This window comes from Amphiura filiformis, chromosome 7 (assembly GCF_039555335.1).
Source record: "Amphiura filiformis chromosome 7, Afil_fr2py, whole genome shotgun sequence".
NCBI classification, from domain to species: domain Eukaryota; kingdom Metazoa; phylum Echinodermata; class Ophiuroidea; order Amphilepidida; family Amphiuridae; genus Amphiura; species Amphiura filiformis.
In genome coordinates, this window is record NC_092634.1 from 69,315,342 (window position 1) to 69,329,123 (window position 13,782).

The 13,782-nt window shown below is 36.5% G+C and overlaps 1 protein-coding gene across 1 annotated transcript; it reads right to left on the bottom strand.

The window, feature by feature from the left end:
* Positions 1-6,443: 6,443 nt before the first annotated feature.
* Positions 6,444-8,064, bottom strand: LOC140156448 (histamine H4 receptor-like). The gene has a single exon (XM_072179396.1). The coding sequence runs from the start codon at positions 7,799-7,801 to the stop codon at positions 6,704-6,706; it is 1,098 nt and encodes a 365-aa protein (XP_072035497.1). The 5' UTR covers positions 7,802-8,064; the 3' UTR covers positions 6,444-6,703.
* Between the last annotated feature and the right edge of the window lie 5,718 nt (positions 8,065-13,782).

Here is a 13,782-nt window from a genome sequence, read left to right on the forward strand (position 1 = left end):
ATATTTCAGCTTTGAGCTGTTTTTCAATTATAAGCTTAGCTGTTCGCGATATGCACGATTACATCTCGTCAACAATGCATAACTCCGGCAAGAATATTTGTGCTAGTTCCCGTTTGAAGTTGAGTAACGAGATTGCATGTTGTTATAATAACAGCGTCTCTTATATACATACGGAGATGTACTGATACCACGATTTACCACGTTTTCTTTCATAGTACACTTTCTAAATACATAGAACTTAAGGGCTTTGGAATCAGCGTTTGGACAGTATTTTTGTGGGCCATGAGGCACAACAGACATATCGAATTGCATTCTGAAAATGAAGAATGTCCTTCTGATATCAATTTCTTCTTTTTTTTGTTGAAATTTACGATAAAATTTTATGACAAATTGTCAAAATTGGATATTTTTAAATTTTTGATATACGGTAACAGTCCTCACAGTAAACTTTATAAACCTAATGATATGTACTTAACGTGTATGTTGCTGGGAGGAAAAGCTGACGAACAAATGAAAATTTAGACCTTTCATTATAGATATACATTTTTTCCCAAAATGACCTAATTTGTATTTTGTATTTTTGGGGAAAAAAATCATATTTTCAATACGAAAGGTCAAAATTTGTAATTGATCGTCGGCTTTTCATCCCACCTACATACACTATATATGTACAGATCATCAAATTTATAAAGTTTACTTCGAGGACTGATAAATATCAAAAATATCAATTTTTAATCTTTTGCCATAACATATGTATTACATTGCGAGTTTCAAAAAATCAAAATTATTTGATATCAGAAGGACATTCATTCTTCGTATTCAGAATGTAATTCGTTATGTCTGATGTGGTCTCATGTCCCACAAAAATACTGCTCAAACGCTACCCCCATCCCTAAATAATGATATAAAAGCTTTTTCAATCGCACTAAATCTGAATTGTATTGTAATTTCACAGAACGCAACAGATTTGTGGTATCGATTGTGATAGGAAACTCATTCGTCTCTCAAAGCAATGTTGCCAGCCTTCATAGTGTTACTGGAATGTCATTGCCACGGGGAATTTCGGTGAAATTTGAATATCACATGGTGAGAGACGGCTGTTTTCATTAGTTTTTATGGTCAATGTGAGTTTGATTTAAATAAAACCACGTGATTCGTACTTGATAATTTGTTTCTAACATATAAGGCATAATGTTGTGATTGTCGGAGAGTTCCTTAAAATGTGACCTTAGAAATGATTTGTTTTTCCTACCACATTACGTTTTGTTACCTGGAGAGATTTGATCATGTCTCATCCCTTTTTTCAACAAAATCGACGGTAATAACTCTTGTAGTGAGGGATCAACATTTAACCACAAATTGCCTCAGGCAAAACTCACTTCTTGGGAACTATAAAATACCACACCACGTCATTTTTATGTAACTCATTGATACTGTCTCTAGCTATAATGACATCCTTGTGATCTGGTCAACTCATTGATAGATACTAAACCTCAGGAGGGAATTTAATTTTTGATCAATTCTCTCCAGGTAGTAAAACGTAATGAACCATAAGTAAACAATTCTTTGTCTGTTCATATTTAGCTGTGATGCAATTTAATCATATAATTACATTCACATTACCAATTACTTGCACAATAAGTAAATCACGAAGCGGCGTAAACAATTGATAAATTGTTATTATCAAATATTGTATTCATCGTTTCGCTTTGTGCTTATCAACTTATGCCTAGTGGAAACAATAATAATTTCTGAGGTCACAAATTCCCAGTACCAGTGAATCCCTGGCGGTAATTGGGCTGTGAAATGTTTAATTTTACTTTTAAATTAAAACAATTTGGAATGACCAAATTCAAGATTTGTTCAGCTTGCTTAGTTATGCTTTACAAAAGTAAATTCATACTTTGTAAATTCGATTTCAGAGTACAAGTTATTAGGTGACCTTGACGCAAAGATATGGTGTGGCTGGATGAAGCAACATATGGACAATGTCTTGCAAACATCAGTTGTTAGGTTGTTGACATCATGAATAAAAGACTCCGATTACAGTTGAAAGCATTGGGAATAAAAGACAATAGAGACATACGAATTTGAATATTAAATATACAGATTTAAATAATCTCATAACTCAAAATCCACATTACGATATTCCAGATAAAAATCCATACACCCCTAAGGAAGACATGATCTTAATCTTCAATACAGGTGTGTAGATTTCATTTGAAGTCACCCATTCAGGGAGGCCCGTTTAAAGTTCGCACTCCTGTGTACAGGATTAAGGTCATGTCTGCCATGGGGTGTATGGAATAGCACATTGGCGACTTGTTCTTCATTTGATCATATCCGTGTTTTAATGTTATTAATGGAGAAAACATACATTAATGGCACTATCTTAATCTCGATGAAGCCAATAATGCAAAGTATATAATGAATTACTTCATTAATAATGTTAACAATAATTATAATATAGCTCAATTCATTAATAACCCATAATTCACACATTTAAACATTTTGTTCATTTATTATCATTTATTGTTGGCACCATTTTTGATACTTCGAGTAAACATAAAGCCTCTTTTACATTATGCAAATAGGAAAATATGTTAGATAAACTAATTTCTGTAATTACCGTAAAACCTCGTCTACAAGCATACAGAGTGTTTTGGATGAAAGCTTAATTAATCCAGGCGCCCTCCATCCACAAAATTAAAACATTATGGAGCTTTGACAAATATATTACCGATACAATCGTATACAAACAAGTATTGTTTAATGACAAATATATCACCGATACAATCGTATACAAACAAGTATTGTTTAATGACAAATATATCACCGATACAATCGTATACAAACAAGTATTGTTTTATGTCCAATATATTGTATTGGGCTATTCCATTTGAAATTCACACTCCCCCTGTGGAAGATTTTGGAAATATATTACGCAGAGGGAGTATGAATTTTAAATGAAATCAGCACATTAGGCAGCTCCATTTGAAACTCATCCTGCTTCAGTGGAAGATTCAGGTTGAATCTTTCTCAGAGGGTGTATGAAATGCAGATGGAACTGCCTAATGTGCTAATTCCATTTAAAATTCATACTCCCTCTGCGTAAGATATTTCCAAAATCTTCCACAGGGGTAGTGTGAAATTCAAATGGAATAGCCCATTGCCGTAATTACGACTGCTTTCATCAAAGACACTCTATATGCTTGTAGACGATGTTTTATACACCTTTACTAAAGTAGCGATGTTCATAAAATTTTGAAGTTCAATATTTTTAGCTGAAAGTTCTTTCATTTGAAAGAGAATTAAATTACCTAAACAATAAGGGGTCAATCATGTTTCTAGTGCATATACTTTTGAAGTTACAGACAAAAATAGTGTCATCAAATTGCCCAAAACTTTGTGTGTGAAATTGTGACAGCAGGCACATGTACAATGCACACTACTATATGTGACCCCAGATGACCTCCTATTCTTTACTGTAAGAAAGCTGTTTTGGATGGTCTTGATTTACACACAAATTGCTTTTGAGCTAAATCGAGCGTCGACTTGGTGGAACATGGATTGCACTATGTGATAGTTTATGAATCCAGTATCATGCCAGTACCAACATAAGTCAACATCACTTAGGTTTTGGTTGTCAAAATTAATTTTTAGTGATTTTCTCCATTGAGCCCCACAGTAAAGCCATTTTTGGACCGTACATGCACATTCCACTTCCCTATGGACGAATAGCGCCACCTATAGTGTGTGATGTGAGCTAGCCTACTTACATCATCTTGCACATAGGGCAGTTTTCCAAGTTCTAGTTCTCTACACAATAATACTTTTTTCTTGGTAAACTGTATAATGTTTACATCATGGACAATTGAGATTCCTTTTCTATCATCTTGTTCACAGGAGCCAGCAAGGTAACTATTCCAAGCAATTACACGTACTTTTACACCATTTAAAGGAACAGCTGTCAAATACATGCATTTCTTTTTATTATATCAAACAAGTGTGCAACCATGGTAGGCCTAGTCTTTCCTTCCGCTGAATTCCCACCCAAAACACCTTTATCTAATCTAAATTATACACTCTATTACATTATTATTATTATTATTATTATTATTAAAAGACATTTATTAGGCGCCTTTTCAAAAAAGGCCAAAGCGCCTTACAATATTAAAACATCATTATACATTTGAAAACTTGATAAACAAGTATACATTAAACATGTTAAAAGCGAGAAAATAGAATGCATAAAATATATCATAATCATAACAACAGAGCTTTAGAAATATAAATAAACATCAATCATTGCAAATGATTACATTATTCAAAGTACCAACTAAAGTAGTGCTTCCACCGCTGGTTCTCCACGCAAAACCACACAAAACTACTTTAGAGTAAATCATTCACTCATTGCACCACGTAAAGGAACAAGCATTTATAATCTTTCATTCCACTAATTCCCACTCACTCAAAACATAAGTTTGTTTAAACTAAATCATACACTCTATTTATTGTGCAAATGAGCAAGTCACACGCAAAACCTGTTACAACCTTTCTAGGAACCAGTCCCTTAAGCAAAACGATTTTTCTAGTACATTATACATATACTTTTGAGATCGAACAAGTGTGCAAGCATGATAGTCTTTCATTCCGCTGATTCCCCATGCAAAACGTATTTTTTAAATAAATTATCGTTAAAAGGAATACAAGCTCTTTTTTCCTTCCAAAACTAGTAATGTTTTCAAGTTCATTGTGCAAAGAAGCAACTAAAGCAGTCTTTCCACTTCCACACAAAGTAACCAGTAAAGTGTACATACTGTTATATTATACAAACGAACAACTAAGGAAGTTTTTCCATTTTCTGGCTCGTCACGCAAAATGTTATTTGGGACAAAGTGTACATTCTATAATATCATGTGAGGTGGCAACTAGTTCCGCGTCCTCCACCCAAACGAATTATATTTATGCGCACGCAGGAGAACAACTGATGTATTTATTCTGTCCTCAAGTTGGTACTACACCCCTGATAAATTTTGTGACTAATTTTGCATTTCTCAAAAAATAACTACACACTGGTAACAAAAGTTATGTATATTATAGGGGCAATGAATTCAATCACTTCACTGAAATTTCAGTGATTCAATACAAGTGGTTCATTATATATGTTAAGAAATGAGGTACATTCAAGCGGTACCTCTTTTCTTATCATAAATAACGTACCGCTTGTCTTGAGTCACTGAACCTCCAGTGTAGTAACTGGATTCCTTGCCCCTATAATATACATAAATTTTCTTACCAGTGTGTTATTAATTTTTGAGAAAAATGCAAAAATAGTCACACATTTATCAAGGTGTGTAGAACCACCTTAATGCACCAACAATAACAAATTCCGGTGTACTCTAATTACCGATTTATTTACTTATTTTATAAGGCTTTCATAATGTATTTACTAGTATGATTATGCAACATATTATATTTACTCTTATTCGGTGAGAACCGCATAGACACATTTTTTGACCACGCATGACTATAGTCCGATGAATAGGACCTTTTTTTTCTCAGCTCAGTTACCAACTATCACTGCTCAGGCTCTGATTGCTCAAGAAAGATTGACCGCGAAAGTCCACTAGCCGCCCCACTCTGGCGGCGCGGTCACTGGACTTTCGCGATTCGTCTTTCTTGCGCCACGTTTTAAAACGTTTGGTATGAAAACACATTACAGCAAGATTTTTAAAATGTTTTAAAAATGTTATTGTAAAATATTTTTTGGAAACAGTTGTTGCCAAATATTTTGTCAACACTTAAATGACATTATAATAGAATATATGCATTATGTTATCAAAAAATTTAATGTTATGAAAACGTTTTATACCCTTTAGACTGGGGCACCTCTTAGACTGGGGTTAAAGAAATTTAAAGTTCGTGAGGATTTTACTATAAAATCAGCAGTAAAATAAATAGATAATTCCTCATATATAATCATTAAACTATCATAAACATTGACGTGATCAATGAGAGAGAAATGTGTCAGTATTTCATTTCCTATGTAGTACTTTTATGTTATGACGACTTAACTTTTAATATTAAGTTTCCAACAGAACTTAATAGCAACATAGGGTGTGTTGTGAAAGCAGCTGAAAATACTAAATATAAAAAAATGTACTGTATAATTATATTTCAATGGACACACTACTCATTTTGCTATGATAAAGTCCATCTTTGATCTACTCCATTTTGAGTCAAAACCTCTTTTCTGTTTTAAATTTTGGATAGTAAGTTGATAGTTAGTTTGCACGGTTGTTTGATGGCATGTAAAACTGAGTCATTTTTCAGAAATGTTGAACAATGATGGCGCTGTTTATCTAAAATCTTGATTGCATCTTTACAAGCGGTATGCACTTGTAAAATGCATGGTATCAGAAAACAGACTAACAAATGACAAGGAAGAAAAAAACTTTTTATCATGAAATGTAAGGTATAACTCATTTTTTTTAGATGAATAATTTTGTATAGAAACGAAAATCTGTGTTAAAAAATGTTACAAAATATATGCGTATACACTGTTTATTAGTGTGATAGCTATTGGTATCATTCAGGTCTAGACTAGGACATTATAATAATGTTTTTTGTTAGACAAATTAATAAATGATCACATCAAACAACCGTGTTGGTAAGTTGATCGTAATTATTGCAATAATAACTAATCGTGATATTTACAAGAAAACATTTTCTTAAGCTGTTTTCGGAACAACGGATTTGTTGCAACATACAGAAAAGGATTTATAACCGAATTAAGCCACAATAAATATTCAGTAAAAGATGCAAATGCTGTAGGTACACTATTAACAGACACAAGTTCCATTATGATGACAAAATTATACGGCGCCCAGCAAAGTATAAAAGTTACCACTAATAGGGTAAGAGTTATTGCAGCTTTGCGATCTTTATGGAGGCTTCTCCTCGTAACTTGATGATTGGTACTCTCTTCATCAGCATGCTCGTTGTGTCTCGATGATGACTCTTGCTGATGTTGATGATTTTGATTTGCGAAACTGGTAGAGTTTTTATTCTGATTTGGATCAACGACATGAGACATTGGTGCTGTCAAGGTTTCTGGTCGAACAGATTTGGCTCGTTTTCGAATTATGTAAAATATTTTGGTGTTGAAATAAAAAAGCGCGAAAACAGGAATTACAAAGAGTATTATTACTTCAAAAATGGTCACACTTAGGTAGAAATTTGGCGGGAAATCGCAGTCTACTGTGTAATCAATGTTGCGTTCGCCTGTTATTGGTTCAACTAATAGCACTGCAAACATACAAAACGCGTAGCATAGTAGCCACGAGCCGATAATGACAGAAACAACCCTATTTCTGGTTTGGTTTCGAATATATTTTTGAATATTTTCCACCATGAAAAGTCTATCCCAACTTATTAACAGCATGGCTAACATAGATTCGATAGTAGCGGCATAGTCAACAATGACCCACCATTTACATAAATGTTCACCAAATATCCAATCTCCATAATGCAACCACAGATTAAACCAAGGTAAAGACACGAGCCCAACTTTTAAATCTGCAAACGCGAGATTAAGAATAAGCATATTCCCCGGTTTGCTGTAGATGTTTTTATCACGTAGAAAAGCGATAATTGTCACTAAGTTTCCTCCAGTAGTTAAGAATACATTCAGCCACATTAAAAAGAAGATAAATGGATGAAGCGTGCTTTGAACAGTAATAGCCTCCTCCTGCGTGAGGATGTAAAAATCAGAAGTCCAATTTGTATCATTCAGCATGTTGGAGTAGTTACAGTCAGCGAGTCAATAACAGGGCGTGCTTATGTACAGAAACCAGCAGTAGTGTCATCACATAAGTCTTACTAGTTAAACTTGCCATGTATTTCCAAGTTAACAATTGGAGATGTAAAAGCGAATTGACCAGCTTTCACTGCAGGAAATCTATACCTGAATCATTTAGCGACGTCGCGAACTAGGAGTGAAAACCGTATTGGTTGCGTGAATTTATTTATAGAAGTTACTTGAGCTGCACAAAGACATAATTAAATCGTAACATTGACATTATTGACAGATTCGTAGCTTTATGTTAAGTCACACAGTTAAAAAGTAGTAAAACACATGGTTGTTGTTGGGTTTTTTTTTTTCGAAATACAACACAAGCTCGAGGATGGAGTCATCCCGAAACGTTTGAACTACATGTTTCCTCTCCAAGCAAGAGTATGTGAATATAGAAATGTATAAACACGCAGACACTGATGGTTCTCTCCAATATGTATGTTAAGCAGAGCAGCGGCAGAGCATATGTTTGCTGCCTCGCGCAATAATGTTGACTAGTGGTGACGAGCTCACAGAGCGTGAGTTTCTGCGAGTTGTATTACAGATGCTCGATTGAATAATGCTTTGGCGAATTGCAAGCCGATGTCAATTGTTGAAGCCAATAAGCGATGCTTAGCGTCTGTGCATGACTGGTAGTAAGATGTTAACGTCTCGCTAGCGGTGACAGCTTTACGCTGATAGCTCAATCGCTACCTGAGGATGAACTCAAGATTTTGACTCATGACCAATGAACTTGCTTGTTATTTCTTTTACTAAGAAGAACGATTTAGATCATTGGCCGAAAGCAATTTATCGGCGTTACCAATTGGAGCATTAACTAGGCTTCAGGCATTTGAAAGTGTAGCGACAAGATTTTTCAAACTCTTATATATTTAAAAAAAAAAAAAAAAAAAGTAATGCAGGCCAATTTATTGGCCTTTTCTCATCGCTATGTTTAAAGCTGTAAATTCAATTCCTTTTCGGATGTAAAAAATAGATCTAAACTACATTGTTTATATATGTAAAAAAGTTAAAGACAATTGAAATTATTGCCTACATCATATGAACGATATCTTTCGAATTGTTTAATTATATAGTTATATATACACAAAAAGTAGCGACAAGAATAAATTCTTCGAACTAAAACACAAGCGCTGGAAGAACCATTCGATAAGAGATTCGTATTTTGCTAAAACAATAAATTGCTTCCTACACATTTTAAGATGGACATTGCTATATAATGACTTTGAGCTTTTGAAACCAGATTTGTTTTTACTTATCTTCAAACGAAATGCTACAGTTAATATATGTACACGTTTTATTATATGTGAAAGAATATACCAAATGAAACGAGGGCTTGAAAGAGTGTCTAACTGACCGCAAATTTGTATTTTGTATTTTTGACAGGATTATTCAGGACGAGTCGCAAATCTTATACAATCCAAATAACACTACTTGGAACACTAAAACATCACTTCAAAGCAAGAATTATCGACATAATTTGAGTAGTATGCGAAAAATATTTCAAGTAAAAGTACTTCTTATTTTCTTAAATATATTTCTTAAAATTGAGAGCTGCTCAAATAGACTTTCACTCGATATCGTACACATTTGGCCCTAAAGCCGCCATTTGAGTAACCTCGTCTAACGTAGGAGCAACAAGCGTATGTATCTGGTAACATCTATTAAATGCATGTTTAAATATGTTTCGATTGAACACAGGATAACGCAGTCTGTCCCAGAAAATATACTGCAAGTGATCAAGCAAGAAGTTTATATGTATAGGTGCTGCTTTGGATGATGCCGTTCAGTGTAATATATTTTGTTTTTGTTTTGCGTGTTGTCCTTTTTTGCGTTGCTTCTGTTTTTGACATTGTTTAAGGGGGTACTAAACCCCTGTGGTAAATTTGTGACTATTTTTGCATTTTTCTTAAAAAATAATAACACACTGAAATCAAAAGTTATGTATATTATTGGGGCAAGGAATCCATGTACCACACCGAAATTTCAGTGACTCAATACAAGCGGTTCAGTATATATGATAGGAAATGAGGTACATCCTAGCGGTACCTTATTTCTTATCATAAATAACGAACCGCTTATCTTGGGTCACTGAAATTCAAGTGTAGTAATTGGATTCCTTGCCCCTATAATATACATAACTTTGGTTACCACTGTGTTATTAGTTTTTGAGAAAAATGCAAAAATAGACATACATTTATCGAGGGTGTAGTACTCCCTTAATAAAACTTTATTTTACCTCACTGAAATTCAAGTGTAGTAATTGGATTCCTTGCCCCTATAATATACATAACTTTGGTTACCACTGTGTTATTAGTTTTTGAGAAAAATGCAAAAATAGACATAAATCTATCGAGGGGTGTAGTACTCCCTTAATAAAACTTTATTTTAAAATAAAACTGCCTAACGATTCATGAGGTGACATATAATTCGTTTTCGGCATGACGCTCTTAGAATGACTACCTCTTCATATTAGATCATATAAGACAATTAAAAAGAACGAAATACTTGTCTAATGCCAAAATCATTTTTGGATGTACAATGATGAGCTTGCAGTCAAGTTAGCTCAATCGATAAGGCGTTCGACTTCGGTGCGTGAGGTTGCGGGTTCGAACCCTGGCGGTACCTAGTACGCTCTCGTGGGAAAATTGAGTTACCTTGAAATTTCCCTGGGCAAGGAACTCGCTGCTAATTTGTCTCGTTGTAACCCGTACGAAACTCGGGGAGCTGATCCTGGTTGCGATGGTTATTTGTGGAATGTCTAGGATTGCCGTTCTTGAAGCAGCAAAGTCCCTGAATTGTTGTTTAATGGTTTATGGAATGATGTGGGGCCGCAGTGGTCAGCGACAACCTGTAAAGTGTGTTGAGGCTTGTGGATCAACGTCTAGGCGTTGTGCCTGTGCGTAGCGCACTATAATTTTTTTTAATATATATGTTTTTTTGTGTGTTGTTATATAATTTGTTGCAAATTGTTGCTATATTTGTAATTCAAGTTCCCTTTTTTAATACTTACTATCACCCGCTCTCACAAAATGAGCTTAAGTTGGCTCCTTTTAATTGCTTTGGTCTTCAAAAATCGATATTTCCCCAACAATGTCTCCTCTTAAATTTTGTCATGATTGATGGACTGTATCTTCTATAGTGTCTTGGCGACTTTATGCTCATTTTGTGGGAGCAGGGGATGGTGAGTTGAGGCCTTCTGGCTCTCAACCCTCGATTTATAAGTTTACATTGGGATTGAATATGGGGAAAATACATGTTACTGCTATTTAACCCCGGACACCGACGATAAAGAAAGATAAACACCAAAGACCAAAGTGCGAGCGGGCTGACCGCGGAATGGTTTTATGGATCAATAAGCAAAATAGAAACATTTACAACACAAAAACCTTAACTACTGATTTATCTTAATTAATTAATCATTTGGTCGCCGTACATACACAGGCAAAATTATGTGCCCTGTTTTACACAAGAGCACCTTTAATAATCAAGTATCGCCGTGGTACACAGACGAATTATCCATATGCTTTCAAAATGTTATGTGGTGATAAGACACAAAGGCGGGTGATCTCGCTCCTTTAAATACTGAAATCAACTGTTCTATATAAATATACTTTTACATGTACACTGTTTTATACGCTGATGTGACACAAGCGCAGACTGTCGTCATAATACACGGACGACTGTGTAACCATCTTTAGCCAATCACAAAATTTGTCCGAACCCCTATTTGCTCCCGAACGGGGCTTAAAAGCATGCATCGTCCCCCCTAAACAATCTGAACCAAACGAGGGTGGGAAGGGTGGGATTTTGATTCGAAGAAATGACCCTGAAAAACCAATCCGAAGACAGCTTGTGACGACACGAACCACAGCGCACGCCCCCATTCGTCGTAGCCGGGGCTAATAGGAATTAACAAAAACGAGTTTCGCTAATTCTACTTAACCCCGGACACCGACGATAAAGAAAGATAAACACCAAAGACCAAAGTGCGAGCGGGCTGACCGCGGAATGGTTTTATGGATCAATAAGCAAAATAGAAACATTTACAACACAAAAACCTTAACTACTGATTTATCTTAATTAATTAATCATTTGGTCGCCGTACATACACAGGCAAAATTATGTGCCCTGTTTTACACAAGAGCACCTTTAATAATCAAGTATCGCCGTGGTACACAGACGAATTATCCATATGCTTTCAAAATGTTATGTGGTGATAAGACACAAAGGCGGGTGATCTCGCTCCTTTAAATACTGAAATCAACTGTTCTATATAAATATACTTTTACATGTACACTGTTTTATACGCTGATGTGACACAAGCGCAGACTGTCGTCATAATACACGGACGACTGTGTAACCATCTTTAGCCAATCACAAAATTTGTCCGAACCCCTATTTGCTCCCGAACGGGGCCAACCGTGGATTCGAGTTGCACGAATCCAGGATTCGAGCAACTAGAATCCGCGGCCACCAACCCTGAAAGGGCCGAAACCATGGTAACTAATAAAAGAAGGCCTCGGGATTAGCAAAGAAGAACTCGAGTGCTCTCCTTATGGTGAAGTTAAACTGCGAATAGCCAATGTTGCTCAAATGGAGGCAATCCCATATGAAAAATCTGTGATCCCAACCCACTATATTTGGGTGCCTAATGACTCTAGCACGGTTTCGCACGGCGAGGCGACGAAGGCCCCTATTACATTGGCTCAACTCCTGACGCATGCGCATCTGGTCGCCTGCCCCATAGAAGAAGGGCCTGTCTAACACTTCTGAAAAAATCAGCCTGGTTGTGGGCAATAGGAAATAACCCTCCGAAAAGCATCAGTAAAAAGAGCGAACATGTAGTTGGGGCCCCCATTTCCAAAGTCGTTTGACCCCAAGTGCACTATCAAGATGTCGGGTGGTCCAGAGCTACTCAGCTCGCTGATGAGCATAGATTCCAGGTCTTGGAGATGGGCCCCACTCTTCCCTTCCACCAAATTGTGATTCCTACTGCACCCAACCCCAGATTGAAATCCCCGTCCTGCCTGGCTACGACTGCTGCCCGTCTAACGTGGCTGTCCCCCATAATCCACAGCGTCGTACCTATAAAAGAAACGACCAAATTTCTCGAATAAAATTCATGCTATGCTAGAGGGTAAACAACCACAATACTAATTAACATGTTACCGTTGGGCGTCTAATGTAAGACTTGAATGCCCCAGAACGCCACCTCCCCATTTCCCTAATCTTTTCATCAGGGATGCCCAGATCTGCTGCTCTCGTTGCAGCACCGATCCGAAAAGAGTGGGTTTTGAAAACACCAGATGGTAAATTACAGAACTGAACTGCACTCTCTAGGACATGACTGAATTGCCCCCTAGTTACCGGTGCTCCATCAAAGTGACAGATCAGTGCCGACCCCGAGGGTGGTCTGACAGCTAGATAACTTTGTAGGGCTTGAACCGGGCATATGACCGGATTTGGGTTGCATGGAATCCAAATAACTTGTGTGGGCCCCGCTGATTGTTTTTGTGTGCTTAAATGATACCTGAATACCTCGCTTCCCCCCTCTAATTTCGAACGTGATATCACTCAACATTAGCACTGATGCCTGAGTAAAATTGGTGGAACTCGACACAATTTCCCCAACCCGCATAAAACCAAAGAAAGCCATTGAGAACGCCGCTCGGAATGCAAGCGTTTCAAAATGGGATGAACAGATGTAATCCAAACACGGTAGGATCTGACACAGCATAGGCAAGGTAATCGGTTGTCTCACATCTTTCATGTTGCGGCCACATCTCCGGAAGCCCTCAAGCATTTGTCTGACCACAAAATTATCCGTTGGGTCATGCTGACCATTCACTTTATGAAAGTGACCAATGGCCGACAAGTATGTGGATGCTGTGCTCGCTGCGTAATCCTTGGATGATAGGAAG